Source organism: Gallinula chloropus (genome assembly GCF_964237585.1).
Source record: "Gallinula chloropus genome assembly, chromosome: 8".
NCBI lineage: Eukaryota > Metazoa > Chordata > Aves > Gruiformes > Rallidae > Gallinula > Gallinula chloropus.
Genome location: NC_140093.1, coordinates 254,612 through 270,278, shown reverse-complemented (window position 1 = coordinate 270,278; position 15,667 = coordinate 254,612). Strand labels below are relative to the sequence as shown.

Sequence of the window (15,667 nt, the reverse complement as noted above, 5' to 3'; positions counted from 1 at the left end):
GATTTACAGCTACGGTGCTTCAGAGAGCCCTTCAATGCAAGCACCAAAGCTGAGGCACGGGCGCTTACCGTGGGAACAGGGGAGGATTCTGAGCTTGTCTCCATCCTCGTACTCGTCCAGACAAATGGCACACACGTCGTACTCATCTCCTGCAGCGCGTAAGTGACAATCGGGTTAACTTGAACAGGTTTGAGGCAGACTTTTCCAAACACCTGCATACAGGTTCCCCTGGTCAGCGTCACAGGATGGAGAAACCCCTGCCTGGCTGACCTGGCTGTTCCCCTCCTTATCAGGGACGTTCACTTTCTCTTTGGGTTAATAACAGTGTTTTCACCTGTGTGAAGTGCTATCTCCATAATATTCTACCATCCTTACTGGAACTAAGAATTTAAATTACAGGATTCACTTTACCATACAGAAATTAATAAGTTACTGAGAAAACAGAAAAATAACAAAGGCAACTGTGTAAACCCAGAAAAATAATCCAGAGCAATGACTTGTCAGAGGAGAAAGTTCACATTATTCTCTAATTCAAACCTCACAAGTAAGATGCACGTTACTAAGAGCACAAACATCACATACACTGCTGAGATACATCACATGACAAAGATAACTGCTTTCAGAGGTCAGCGTATTGATGCTTGGTTTTATCAAGGGCTTTTCAGCACAGTCCAAATGGTTCTTTACGATCTCCTGGACGACACCAGCCCTCTCAAGTCTGCAGTTACACCACCAGCCAGATGCAGCCACCATCCCCGTCCCCAGCACGGCGGGGGAGAGAATCGGAAGGGTGAGAGCAAGACAGCTCGTGGGCTGAGATAAAGACAGTTTAACAGGTAAAAAGCAAAGCAAACCCAGGAACTCATGCAACCCTTCCCAGGGGCAGGGAGGGGCTCAGCCACCCCAGGACAGCAGGGCTTCATCACACCTATCAGGGGCTTGGGAAGACAAACGCCATCACCCCAAACATGTTCCTCCCCATCCCATTTCTTTGGAGAAATAGGTAACAAACACCAAGGAGCATATCAGTCACACTGGTATGAGATGCAATTAAGGAGGCATCACCTGAGACAGCACAGAAGAGGCTGTGAACCTGCAATAATGGTGCGTGAATGAAGCTCAGTGCTGCAACATGTGAGAGCATCCACTTAGGGATTACAGCCTGGGAATTTTTATCTGAGATTTCGTGTTATACACTGGGAGGAAACAGAGCGTACTGGCTGATCACTACAGCATTCCAAACACAGTACAACTGGGAAAAAGGGAAACACAACAGTCGGCAGCACCAAGGGAAGTCTTTCCAGAAGCACCAAGTACCACTCAGGAGTCGAGCATGGCCACCTGCGAGGATGAGCTCAGCAGAAGCAGAAGAACATGACGATCGCATGACACACAACTACCATGCAAGGACAAGGGGAAAACAGCCCGATGATTTTAACCCAACGATCCGAAGGCTGACAGGGGACTTGGCTGCCTCCCCAGAGAAGGAATACCACAGGCAGAGGAGAGAAGGGGAGAGAAAAGCCATCATCTGACCAGGAATCACAAGGCTGGGAATGAAAGCTCAGCCGCCGGTGTGGTGATGTTCCGCACCACCCTTCCAGGGCCGAAAGCAGTCACAGTAAAGGGCCAAACTCCCCCAACCCAAACCTGGTTCTAGGCCAGGACTTCAGCTACAGTGCTCTTTACGTGACCAAACAGCAGCATACCAGGAGGACACAATAAAAGCTGCCTGCCTGAGCCCACCTCTCCACCCCCCCGCAGTGCCCCCGTCACACAGCTAGGAGCACGTGTCCCAGCAGCCCACACTGATCCATGCACACATTTGGTTGGGGGACAGGATGGTTGCAGGGTGAAGTGACGTGCTATGTGTTTGGCCATCCTGTCACCCAGGCAGTCACCTGCTCGCCATGTGGCACCAGGCTGCCTGCACCCTGATTCAGTGCCCTGTCGGCAAAGGCACCAGCACCAGCGCCGCACAGGAAGGAGACCATACAGCTCACCTTGCCCAGGGGATGGGCACCCCAGACACAGCACGCAGCATCCTGGGGTGGCACAAAGGACAGCACCCATCTCTGCCTGTGTGGGCTAAGGATTACAGCAGCAGTCCCAGGGCTCTAAGCCTGACTCTTCCTAACCCACACAGCTGCTGCTTAACTTCCCTGTGCTCATTTGCACCATCTTCAGGGCTAGCTACAGCTGTGGGATTTACCATGCAGCAGAGGAGCCACGGAAGTAAGGAGACTTAGTTCCCATCAGAACGCAGAGCTGGCTCACTCCTACACCAACAGACACATGGGAAAAGGCACACAGTAAAGCAGAGAACCCCTAAGAAAACGAGGCCCCCATGATCTGGTTGCCTCAAGGTAACAGAAGGAAGGGTTGAGATGGTGTATCTTGCTCCCCGCGCCCCTCGGGGCAGTTCTCCCCATCTCCTCTCAACCTCTTACACTTCCTTCCAAATCCCACCTAATCTGAGTACATCCATCCCACGAGTGCTACCTCATCACTCATCCTCACAACTCAATTCCCCACTGTGTCACCTTAATCCAGACTAACTGTGGTACTATAACTTCAGCTGGGTCTGGAGAACAGGTCTCCTAAGGGGCAGCTGATGGAGCTGGGGCTGCTCAGCCTGCAAGGGTGCCCTTATTGCTCCCTACAGCTACCTGAGAGGAGGTGGTAACGAGGCAAGGGTTGGCCTCTTTTCCCTAGTGACTAGCAATAGTACCAGAGGAAATGGCCTCAAATTGCACCAGGGTGGTTCAGACAGGAGATTAGGAAAAATTTCTTCATGAGGCTGCCCTGGGAGGGGATGGAGCCACCATCCCTGGGGGTGTTCAACAGCCAGATAGACAGGGCACTTGGGGAGATGGTTCAGTGGTTGTGGTGGTGCAAGGCTGATGGCTACAGTTGATGACCTTGAAGATCTTCTCCAGCCCTGATGATTCTATGATTCACTGCTACACGTCACTCCAAGGTTCGATATTGTGGCATGCCAGGACTAGAGTTGACAGCCACAGCAAGAATCTCTTACATCCTAAATTCACCTTTCACCAGACACATACCACACACCATCGTCTCGGTGGCACAAGGCTCTTTAGCGCCAATTTAAATGTTCTTTTCAAATGGCAATTCCAATGTTACATCCCAGAGCGCTGTCCAGATTACATAGTGAGACCTAGTGGGGACCAATCTGAGCCACCATCCACATTCCAAGCTTGTTCAGAAGCGCTGATGTAACACACAAGTTGTTTTGGGGAAAAGGTGGAAAGAATGGGGCAGATTTGTGTGCTGGGTGGCCACAGCAGGCCCACATTTGGGTGCTGAGCTTACCCTGTCCAGCAGCTTGCGAACGAAGGAAGCGGGCAGACTTCGCATTACTCAGAGACATCCTCTCAGCACAGGAGCTAGAAGAGGTCAGAGCTTTCCCTTTACTGTAACAGAACTGCATGGCAGGAGAGAATTTCTGGAAACAGCTCAAAACTTGGTTGGGTACTGTGCTCTTCTACAGATGGCAAAGTTCACTACGTGGGGTACGTGGAGCGAGTGTTCAGAGAAAACTGTCCCCTGATGCCACTCGGCACGGCTGCTCCCTATCTGTGCAGTACCCACAGGGACACCGAGAACATCGCAGTAGGAACATCAAGAGCTGTGCACCAGCCACGAAGGGCCTGAGCTTTCCAAGGAAGATGCAGACAGCTAACAACTAACGCAGCGAAGTTAAGGCACGAAAGACATCAATTGCTATCATCAGCTTGAATTGAGTATCACACAAAACTCCATTTTCAGGGAATAAGAATCAGCAAGACAAAGTTGTTCAGTGGCAGAACAAAGATGTGCTATTTTTTGGTTTATGTGTTCAGAGCAAGACCATTAATAAATACGACATAAATGTTAAAAATTCAAGACTTAAAGTTCCAAAAAGCAACTTGACCAGGATTTTTCACTAACTGGGTAACAATATACTTCATCAAGCAAAATAAACTTTCTCTGCAGATGTAAAAAACCCCAACAAAGCCCCAAACCCTTAAGCATTTTTTATTCCAAAAACTCCAAAGTAAGTGCAGTGCAACAGCAATTTCCATAAACAATCTTTGAATTGCATGACTAGTCTCGATCACGTTTAAATACTTCCTCATTAAAATACAAATCACAAAGCCCAACTGAGTACTTACAGCACTGGCCCAAGAGCACTCGCACATTCACACAGGAACAACTGCAGCTTTGGCTCTGAAGGGAGGACAAAGCTCACACCACCAAAGAGAAGGCAAGCACTCCTCTACCTCGATGCAGGATTTCTGCAAGCCTTCTTTTTCAGACATTAGCAAACACGAGCCAAGAAGTGAAACAGCTCATTACCAACAGGGCATTTAATTAGTCTGAATTTGTGGTTAGCTGGGTTGTTAGCAGGTGCATTTTCCATCATTCCGATGTCGAATACCACTGACTCACATAAACTCATCAAATACAGGGTAGAACTCTGTGGTTCAGAGTTACTTGACCACACAACCCCATATCGTTGTGCAACAAGCCTCTGAAGTCTACAGCAAGTAACAGTGGAGCCTTCAGGATTTTCAGCATCAAGCACGTGAGCACAAATCGTTCTGTTCTGGGGTTTTCTAAAGGTGCTGCCACACGTTTCTCTTTAAACACAGACCTCTCGTGCTGTTTATCCAGACTGTCCCCTCTACAGAGGGGAAATACAGAACAGCATCTGACAGAGGGTTACGACTGTCACATGCTCTGCTAACGTGATTTTTTAAGGACTTCAGTATTTCAGAAGTACACAAAGCAGAAACCTGGCATCTATCAGGGATTAAAACAGAAGGGGCACACAGCACTGAAGGGCTGTCCATTCTGGCACTAGGTACGTATGTGGAAGGTGTCAAGGGAAGTTACTTGCACACAATCCTTTTATCCCCTGTGCAAACCAAACTCCCTAAATAAGCAAAGGAATGCAAAATAAGCACTTCCTTTTTACCAAAGTATCAGTTAGTTATTTTCTCATATTTTGATGGCCATGACAATTTCTACTGAATCTATCTCTTGCCTGTGCCTGACAAAACATCTAACCTTCCTCCCTTCCACAGGTATAAAACCAAGAGAGTATTTTAAATCGTACTTAATTAGGGAGCAGACACGAAACGAAGGCACACATGATATCCTTAGAAGGTGGGCTCTTCACATTATTAAAAGGGTTTCTCTATCTGTGGGTATACGATAGATGCTAAAAAGTATTCACATCTATGTACTAACAGACTGATGGCTAATGCAGCAAAGTGGTGTTACCTGCATTGTTACAGATCACACTAAATAAAACAGCTAGCCAGCAGTATGGGTACAATTAGCAGAGACACAGCAATTTGGTTTAATTAGAGGTTTGCTAAAGCTAGTGGTTTGACAGGGATGTAGGAAGGGAGGCAAGACCGCAGAGGTTAATAAAGGAGCAAATGTGCACTACCAAAGTCACATGATGCACATCAGTACACATGTATAAATTACATGGTTTTCATTACATTTTGTTGTGGGTTTTTTAAGCAGAAAGACAACAAAAGGAAGATTAATGAAAAAAAAATCATAGTGTTGATAGAGCATTGCAACATTAACTATTCAACTTATGTAAGAGCACCGCAAAGTAGTAAAACAGTCTCACTTCTATTTTGTAGGGATGCAGAAGAAAGCAGACACATTATAATCATTTTATCTGGGCATGCAGTAAATGAGAGTAAGAGTTGCAATAGTTGATAGGTGTACTCTCCACATAATACAAACCTATGATGGAAAGCAGTCCCTTGAGGGGCTCCAGGAGAGCTGGAGAGGGGCTGGTGCCCAGGCCATGGAGGGCCAGGCCCAGGGGAACGGCCTTCAGCTGCAGGAGGGGGATGGAGAGGGGCTGGGAGGCAGAAATCCTTCCTGGGGAGGGGGGAGACCCTGGCACAGGGTGCCCAGAGAAGCTGGGGCTGCCCTGGGATCCCTGGCAGGGCTCAAGATGGGTTGGATGGGGCTTGGGGCACCCTGGGCTGGGGTGGTATCCCTGACTGTGGCAGTGGGACTCTGGAGGGGCTGAAGGCCCTTCCCACTCAAACCAGGCCGGGGTTCTGTGATAAACCCAAATTCTCTTCTGCTTCCCAAAAGGAAAACTTCCAAGGCTTCTGTGGTGGCACAGAAGGTCTGTAAAGTTTGGTTCATGTAGACTTTGTTAATATATATCATTCAACATAAAAGGCACAGCTGATGACCACCGCTGGAAAGTAACACTGCTGTAATCCGGCATTTCGGAAATAAGCACAGCCGACATGAGAACCACTTACAGACACAAGCGTCCTGGTAGTTACTACACCACACCAGGGTCAGATAAAGGAAAAGCAGGAGAGACAGCAAACCTCAGGGGCAGGTAGGAAAAGTCAGTGGGATTAAATTGAGTCCATCGCTGCCAGATCTATACCACTGAGTGAACACAGTGAAATACTTCACCTATTTTTTTTTTAAGAAACACTTCCTCTTTTGCTACGACACCCCTTTCCTCTGCTGTTCCTATTACTCAAACAATGGAGATTTCTTAGAGGAAAAAGACCAACATTATTTGAACATAAAATCTTTTTTTCCCCACTAAACATACATAACAAAAGTCCTGAAAAATGAGAGCACACTGTACTTGAGTGGGCCCATCTCCCTGTGGCATGCCTAGCGAAGGAACCCGCTGTGCCGCAGCGAGGCCTCGCACCCATTTCTAGGCCGGCTAAATCCCAAGTACTCCAATGCGGAGGTTCTCCAACACGGAGGCCGCAGGCCGGCCAGCAGCACAGTGCCCAGCCACAGAGCTGTCCCCGACCCCTGCCAGGGCCACGCACGCAGGTCTGCGGCACCCAACGCCCAGCTCCGTCCTGCTGCGAGGCGTTCAAGGTGCCCCCAGCCCCGTGGCTTCATCCACACCCTGATCACCAGCTACAGCCCACTGTGCTGCCCCCAGACGCTTGCTGGGCCTGGGGGAGGGAGGCAGGCCCCAGCAGCAGCCAGGGCTGGATACGCCAGCCCCTCAGCTCCAGGACACGGGTGGTTTCCCTGCACCCCAGAGCCGCTGTGACCAGTCTCCATGTCAGTCACCCCCATGACCGCTGCCCCTCCAAGAACAGACGATTCCACAAAAGGGACACTTGGCAGACATCTTTTTCTCATCTTCTACTGTATTTTAGAAGCTGGCTCAGAACCACCAAAGCAATCAGGATAGAAGAAAGGAAGTATGGGAACTGCTGCAAAATATAGTATCTCGCTTAAATCAACTGTCTGTGACAAGCCCTTAGCAAGCAAAGTTTTAATCTACTTGGCACACAGAAATAAACATTTTCAGAAACATGGAATTATCCATCCACACACACATGTACTTGGGAACAATGCAAAAATAGAACTGCTGAGCCTTTGCTAGACCCTGTGACTTGGCTCCTCTGTCAGACTGTAGTCGACTGTGTGGGCAGGCGAACAGGTCCGTAACAGGTGGCAGCTGGATGCTTGTAATCCCAGTTGCGGGTTCAGGGAATAAAACCAGTTTAAGAATATGTACTAAGAGCTGCACTTACTCTGCAGCAGATTTTTACATGCCATTGAAGCAGATGTATTTCCCCATGAGTGCTCAATCCTATGTAATATTTCTGCATAGAAAGATGTGTACACAAACATTCGATACAGAGCTCACTCTTTGTTACATATGTTGGGGTCTTTTTCCATGTGTACACAAAGCATGTCAAAGCTGGCTGCCTGAAGTTAAGCTCCTCTTTCACATTTAAACACCTAACCAAACAGAAAACAACTCCCAAATTGGGAGGTATCTGGTATTCTCTTCAGGTGTCTGGACACTCATTTAAGATCCTAACTTCCAACACTCAATGCAGAAAACAACTGGCTTGTTTATTTTTATTTTCTTAATTTGCTTACACATCTGTCTCTCGCAGCATTCTTTATCTTCACTAAATCCATGGTATTTTCTTTTCCACAGGAGTGAAGGTCACACAGTAATTTCACTACAGTTAAGATCTAAAAATCTTCTCATTCTTGGCCTAGATTCCAGTTTAGTATACAGTTAAGCTAGCTTGGAAACAAAAATATGTGTTTCTGAAAATGAAGTCTACACTACGCACCAATGCAGAAATTTCTAACCTGTACTTGTTCCAAGCTATTGCTCCTCCAAACACTCAGCTTTGCTTATGTGCAAGTTACAGGCACATTAAATAGATTTGTCTTTTCTGCTGTGTATTCACTCCCATCAACTTCTGTGTGACCAAAACATTTTGTAAGGAATCACAACAAAACTATCCAAAAACTCTTTCAGTGTAGAACACGGGCTTTGGCATTGTGTACACTGCATCCTATGGAATCGCTCAATGGCAAGGCTTGTCCATCAGGACTTTGCAAAGACAGTTGGCGCCACATCTTTTGTTACCACATTCTCTCCTCGTGACAGAATTGCAGAGTGCATGATCTAAAGCCTACAGAAATTAGTAAGTAATTCCCATGCATTACAGTGCTCTTTGAATCAAATCCTGTTCAGAGACGGTTCGTGCGTTTTCAGTGTGAATTCTTTAGGTATGACAGAGCGCAGTCACCCCTGTGGAACAATCATCTTCACATCATCATTTGCCTATTAACCTACTGAATTCTAGAAAGCCACAAAAGTACATTTTCCATTAAAACCCCTTGTACAGTACAGTGCAGCTATTTACGAGGCAGCGATTCACAGTATTAAGAACAGTGCAGGAAAGAGAAGCACCAGTGCCAACAGGGTCTTGGCTTCAGTATTTCACTAACGTTATGACCTGTTCCAATTCAAACGAATTTAAGAACACCCAGCATTCCTAAAATCAGGATTATCATCCACGGGAGTTGCAAAAGGTATGACTTGGGGATACATCAGCAAGAAGCCTGAAGTGAGAGGATTTCAGGATACTGCTTTGAGAAATCCTTTCACAAAGAAGCACGAAGCAATACATTTCCATTGTAATTGCCAACAGTAACTGCAAGGGCTGGGGTCAAATTTTGTCCTCTTGGTAAAAGGACTTAAAGTAACGTAAAGGATTAATTTCATAGCAGAACCACCAAAGTGATCATTTGCTTGAAGAAACACAAGTAAAGAAAGAAAAAAGCACCCGTTGTTTGGTTTTCAGGAGCCCCTCATGCAGCAGGTACCGGGATGTTCACAGTGACTGACTGAGCTCCAAACAAACAATTCCTCTTGTGTAAGGTTCAGCAAACGGAGAGAGGAAGGAGAATGAGGGAAACAGCAGTGAGGTACTGTCACACTGGCTACTCAGTCATGTAATCCTGAGGCAGTTATTACAGAGGTACACAGTTAACGGACTTTCTTGAAGCAACCTTTCCTTTGCAAATTTCTCTTTGAAGTACAACATAATTTATACTCCATAGGTAATAAAAACTAGGAAACAAAATTAATACTAGCTTTATTGGCTTATGATAATTTTTTAGAGGCAATTTTGAATCTGTAGCAAGGTTCAGGACAGCCCTGCAGAGGGAAACACTTGTTTCTCCTCTTCCCCACCTCTCCCTGAGGCTGCCTAACATGGCACAGGTACCGCCCCCGCTCAGACTGAACATCTGCTCCGTACGAAGCGAGAGCAGTGTCGTTAATAATGCAGGCTGCTTTATCAAGGGCAAAGAACAGTTAAAGCAGCTCTATCGCTGAATCCCGGCACACACCCCAACATGGGCTCAGTGCCTCTGCAAACACACATGCTCCCGACTCGTGTTACGTAGTAATCCATCATTTCAACTGTTTTCCAACTTTTCTTCCCCTACCTTGCAACAGCTTGTATGAATGAACAATCAGATGGGAAAATGGTAACACATTTAGCAAACAAAATGAAGAAATGTAGCAGGTTGGGATTTTTTTCCTGCTTTTAAGGAACAGACTACAACAGAGAAGGACTTAAGGCAGCTTTTCTGTTTCACTGAATAACTTAGTACAGCTTTATCTCTCATCTTGTCATTAAATTGTTCAGAAAATAAATCACTGAAAGATCACAACAGCAAGTATTCCAGCATTAAATCTGATTCACACTTGGCTTCATAGAGGCACAGTGACTGGATGGAAGGAAAAGCAGGTAAATTATACCCACAAGACAGTTTTGTTTTTATAGTTTCTCCAACATCAGACAATTTATGTGCCACTAGTATTTATCTGTTTCCCGACAAATAATGGGGATAACACTCATTGTTAATGAGCACAACAAGGAAGCTTTGTGGAATTTCTGTACTGATTTTGTGGTATATTAAGTAACATTTAAATTCTCAGCCACAGTCTGCATATAACATCCATTCTGCTCCCATCAAGGAAATGTCAGAACTCTCTATTGCAGCGGGAACAGGGTCAAGTTACACTTTCACTCCAAAATCTATTTCTGGTGTATACTCAAAATTATCTCCAAAACTACAAACCCCCTCAATTTAGAGGCTTTCTTGTTAAAAAAACAACGGGGTTTAATTAGACAGACAAAGAATGATCCACTTGCCTTTCTTAAATTTATGTACAGGAAGTTTCTTAAGCTGATCCTTCCTAAGCCGATTCCTTCTTGCTCTGTGCCTGTCTTGCACGAATTTTGTGATCTGGGAACAGACATAAGACAATAAGCAATAAAAATGCAGTAAGCAAATAAGCAAGCAAGAAGCAATAAAAGAACAAGAGATGTTTCAATTTATGAGTCTTTGCAGTTAGTAGGTCAAAGGGGAATCCCAGCTCAACCTGAATCCCCTATTTCCTTGCCTGGACTCAAGGATGAAGCCAAACAAGTCTTATTTTGAAAATCATTACACCACAGTCCCTTTCACAGCCTTCCTCATTCCATTTTTTAGATAACCAGTATTTTGTTTGAATTTTCAACTTAGGGGCACCATATGCAAACTATCAGCAAAGCTAAAGTTGGAATACAGATGGTCTCAGAATATTATCTCTGGTGACCACTCTCCTTCAGAAATACCACCTTGCCTTACCTCCAGCTGCTGACCTCCAGGATACAATGACAGGGGTATACATTCACCTAATTAACTGAGACCAAGTCCTCTATGATCAAGGTTATCATCAGAAGGTCAGACAAAGCTTTGGTGAATGTTACATCACCTCTAGTTGACCACTTCTGCTGTTTTCAGAGAGCTGCTGTGATGTTCACTGTGCTAAACGTGCCCAGGATTGTCAATGAAATACCTGACTTGCAGTGCCAACACTCTGACACAGAAAGAAATATTTTAAGAAAGTGTTATAGAACACCTGATGAATTAATTGACTTTTATCAACAGGTAAAATAATCAATTGGTCAGAGAACAGCAGAGATTCCAAGAAGCGAGATGCTAAGTATTCTGCAGTAATACATAACTGCTATTCTACTGTTTATAGGAGACACATGCCCAGCTGAGAACCTTGATGGGTAACGTATGTCCTGTAAGATGTATGCTACATGCTGCAGCAGGTTCTGAGACTGCTGACTGGTCACTGCACTGGCAGTAACAAGCAGCGAGACCTGCACTGCGGAAGGGTGGGACTGCACGTATTAAGCAGTAGGAGGTTGAGAAGGTGGGACATACTCAGTGCACAAGAGTGCAAGGACAGGTCATTCTTTATGGAGCAAAACAAGTAAGTGCCTGTGCAATGGAAAAGCAGCAGTGAGGGCAATTCTTTGTAAGCAGTTACATGTCAGGTAGAACATTCTACAGGCTCCCAATATCCCTTTGCCAAAGTTCTGCACCAGTTTACTGTACTGAGAAAAAGGACTACAGACAAGCCTGGTACAGGTACATACAGTACACAAGGCTGTGGCTGCTCCTTTACTTTATCCCTTCATTTAACTTCAGCAAGTGACAGCTTTATGATGGCTTGTTTGAAAGGAAAAAAGTGTTATTAAAAGAAGGAACTTACCATAAATATGACGATGAGAATAAGACAGATCCCTACTATTATTAGGAAAGGGATTAAGTAGTACTCCAAAGGAAGACTGAACTCTGGAATTAACACAACGTGACCACTGTGGGGAGAAAGAGGGAGTATTTCCAAAAAGGTTAGAGCTTAATGAATTAAGTAATAAATATGATTTAAAAAACCCCATGTTTCTAAGAAACAATGTTTCTTCAAACATTTTTGGAGTTAAAACTAGTCCTAACTTCAATCCTAAGTAAATCCAAAGCAACCAGAAAAGAACCTCACAGCTGCTTTGATAGCAGAATGATACAAATATAAACTTTGAAAGATACTGTGAAATCGTTTACTAAAGCATTTTGGGTTATAGTTTCTAGTCACGAAGCATGGTGAAGTGCACCCTTTGTCCTCTGGGCGGTCAATAAATTACAGTACAGCAACCAGAAGTCTTCCTAGAGAACCTGATTCAGATGCTGGTAACTGGTATCTGAGCACTAGGATCTACTGAGCCTTAAGGAAGTAAACCCCGTTATTCTTCTATTGGCCAAGCAGTCAAAAATGCTTAAGAAGTTACAGTGTAAAAATGTGTCAGTAATTCTGTAACCACCACTCATGTGGAGCCACACTTTGCTTATCAAGCAGTCTCATCATCAAGGCACCTACTTAAGAGTGACACAATCTAGTTCTGATTTAGTGAAAGGACAGCAGAGACCTGAAGAAGCAAGATCGTTGGACTGATAATATGAAACACACCTCCTTTTCCATCCTATGGAAGATATGTATTTTAACCTTATTGTTCTCAAAATGCTTTTAAAATTTTAGACTTAAAAGCAAACAGAAGCTGTGCAAACCTAATCATGCATCCCATTAGAATCATCTTAAATGCCTTCTGCAGGTTCAGCCAGCATAGGAAGTCATCTTCAACTTGTTCTAGAACTATTAATAAAGGATGATATTTATTTTTAAAGACCAGCATCTGACTTCAATGGGAACTGACATATATTGCAAAAATAACACACCCTTAGATCAAAAATATGCACTCACAAACATACCAAACTCCTAAGTTGAATGCTCTATCAATGAAAGGAGTAGCATTTGACAAATATATGGTAACTGTCTTGAAGGAAAGCATTTAATAATAATTTCTAAAATGCTTTCTGCCCATTACTCTCAGGCAAAAAGGCCAATAGCCTCCATCATAACAAGATCTTATTTTAAACCCATAAATACTAAAAAGAAGCAATGACTTCATGCAAGGAGCAACACCACTGCCCATGAGGTAACTTACCCCTTTTCATAAGTAAATTCTTCTTTAAGAGAATTGGCTGATGTCTCACCAATGAAGACAGAAGGAATGTCAATCTTCTTTAAAATCTCAACTGTAAGAAACAACAAAAGCAGGAGAATAGAACTATTAATATACAAATGCTCCATGGGCACTCCTAAGGCCTCAAACTGGAACATTACAACATTATCACAGTGTGAACACGTTATTTTAACATAGTGACACACAGACTGATGCACATACATGCTACACCTTCACATCAAATAAGAATTGGTATTACTTTTCCTACTGAATATTTAGGGACTTTATTGCAGGTATAGAAATCAAGATTCTTAATGGAAAATTTAAATAGAGTATAAACCCAAAATATTTTGACAAAAAAACCCAGAAGCATCATCAGAATAAGTTTAACCAGGACATTGAGGCTCTGAGTAAAACTGATGAGGTCGCACAGCTCCATTGATTTCCAGAATTTCTGGCAATTTGTATTATTTTATGATCTGGTACTGTAAGAGTTTTACTTAGTCTTTCTTCCTTCCTTTTCACCCTAAACAAATACATACACACTGGAAACAGCTGTGGCTAGGAAAGGCCAACAAGAAGGAAGAAGAGAATGAACAGATCTCCCATCTTTATTTCAGTCTCAGAAACTGGATGGAACTGTCTCCTCTGCTCACTAAGGCAGGCAATCAACTCAGCAGATGCAGTACAAACGAGAAGTTATTTAAAGAAAAGTCACATTCTAGAAAAATCTCCCTGGCTTCACTTTATATTGATTTGCACCTCTGACTAATGCCTCACATTTAAAGGTCAAAGTATCCTCAGCTTAGTCAATACCAAAGCATTCAGGTCATTTCTCATTTGATTTCTCCACGAAACCTGAAAGTAAGATTCACACAGGCTGGGAATTCATCAGAACCACTCCATGCAGCTCTCCGGGCTACTCAGACGCATTTAGTTTGCTGGAAGTTAATTTCCCAGCTTGCTCAATGGTGCTTCCACTTGTAAAGATGTTTCTGTTCTCATTTACATTGTTTCACATTGAGCAAACTTAGAAACTGGACAAAATAAATGCCACAAAGGAAGTCATAACAGCACTGCTGACAGAAAACACATACCACGAAACACAACCAACACTTTGCCTAGATTACAAGATGCTCTTAACCATATTCCCTCCATGAAAGGTTAAAATCAGAACAGCCAGCATCAGAATCACTCAGAAAATGGCACACTGGGCTGTAAACATTCTTTCCCACTGAAAAACTGAAAACATGTACATGTAACATGTATTCACAGGAAATCAGAATCCATTTGCCCAAGGAACAGAAAAGTGTACACAAGTGCAACAACAAAATGGAATGACTAAGGAATACTAAAAAGTCCTATTTTAAAGTCTGATTTCCATCCAAAAGGAGTTTTTTTTACTTCTATATTTCTACTTAATTAACAACACATCAGCTATTTTCTGCATCAGTCATATAAATCTCCCTAGTAAATTCTACCATTTAACCCAGAAAAGCTGAACTAAAGTTTAAAGGGAAAACCAGAGAAACACATAGAGGATGCCACAAATAATACACGAGTATGCATATGCTCTTACACAAACATCTCCCACTTTAACCTGTTAAAAGCAGGGTGATTTCTCATTGGGGTATGTTTTTTTCTGGGGGCTTTTGTTGTTTGAAGTGAGAAGTCATCATGACACTGATCTCTGCACTGTACAAACCAGTGGGTGAAATGATTTTCAAACAGGAGAGAAGAAGTGATACCTGTACTTACTGTCGTTGGATCCCATGCTTATGAGGTCATCGGAATCAACATTGTGAACTATAGCTGCCTTGTACCCGGCCCTCTGTGCATTTAAAACCTGTAAGGCATACCAAGTACTTATTAGAAACACTGATGCTTCAAAATAGTACTCTAACTGGTCTGGCTTCTCTGAGACAAGGTACAGGAGGTTATAAATGCCATCCCATCTTCATTTGCACTTTGAAAGCAAGTGTCACCTTGCAAAATAAAACCATAACATTATTCTCACACTCACATAATTATTTTTCCAGAAAAATCTTTCAATATTGCCAGCAGACAGCTTTTACATATTTTGAAAACAGGATTAAAATCTTTCTATGGGCAGTTAAAAATAACATTTAATCATGGCTGAAAATTAAGGCACTAACTTTGGTAAGCTAGAGATTGCCACTCAATGGCTCATGAAATCACGCAAGCAGTACCTGTTCTGTGCCTTTGCAGATGTGGAAACATCCTACCTGACAGCCCAGGTATCAGAAGCTTCCTTGTGGAAAAGTACTATAAATACAGACACACAAATGGAAAGATATTGTCTACCAGCTAAGACTGATACATACTGGGGTTTCTGTCAATACAAGCACAGACTAAGATCTATGTAAATGCCATTAGGTGCGGCAGCTATCCCCAAAGTAAACATAACTCTGTTCCAACCACACATC

General features: G+C 43.7%; 1 protein-coding gene across 1 annotated transcript in view; it reads right to left on the bottom strand.

Moving 5' to 3' along the window:
* The window catches only part of RNF13 (ring finger protein 13), a 34,638-nt gene that overhangs the window by 3,019 nt on the left and 15,952 nt on the right, over positions 1–15,667 (bottom strand). The window contains exons 5-9 of the mRNA XM_084267137.1: positions 14,979–15,066; positions 13,203–13,293; positions 11,918–12,023; positions 10,521–10,614; positions 69–149 (exon numbers count right to left, since the gene is read on the bottom strand). Coding sequence (XP_084123263.1) covers positions 69–149; positions 10,521–10,614; positions 11,918–12,023; positions 13,203–13,293; positions 14,979–15,066 — 460 coding nt within the window. The remainder of the gene's footprint in view (positions 1–68; positions 150–10,520; positions 10,615–11,917; positions 12,024–13,202; positions 13,294–14,978; positions 15,067–15,667) is intronic.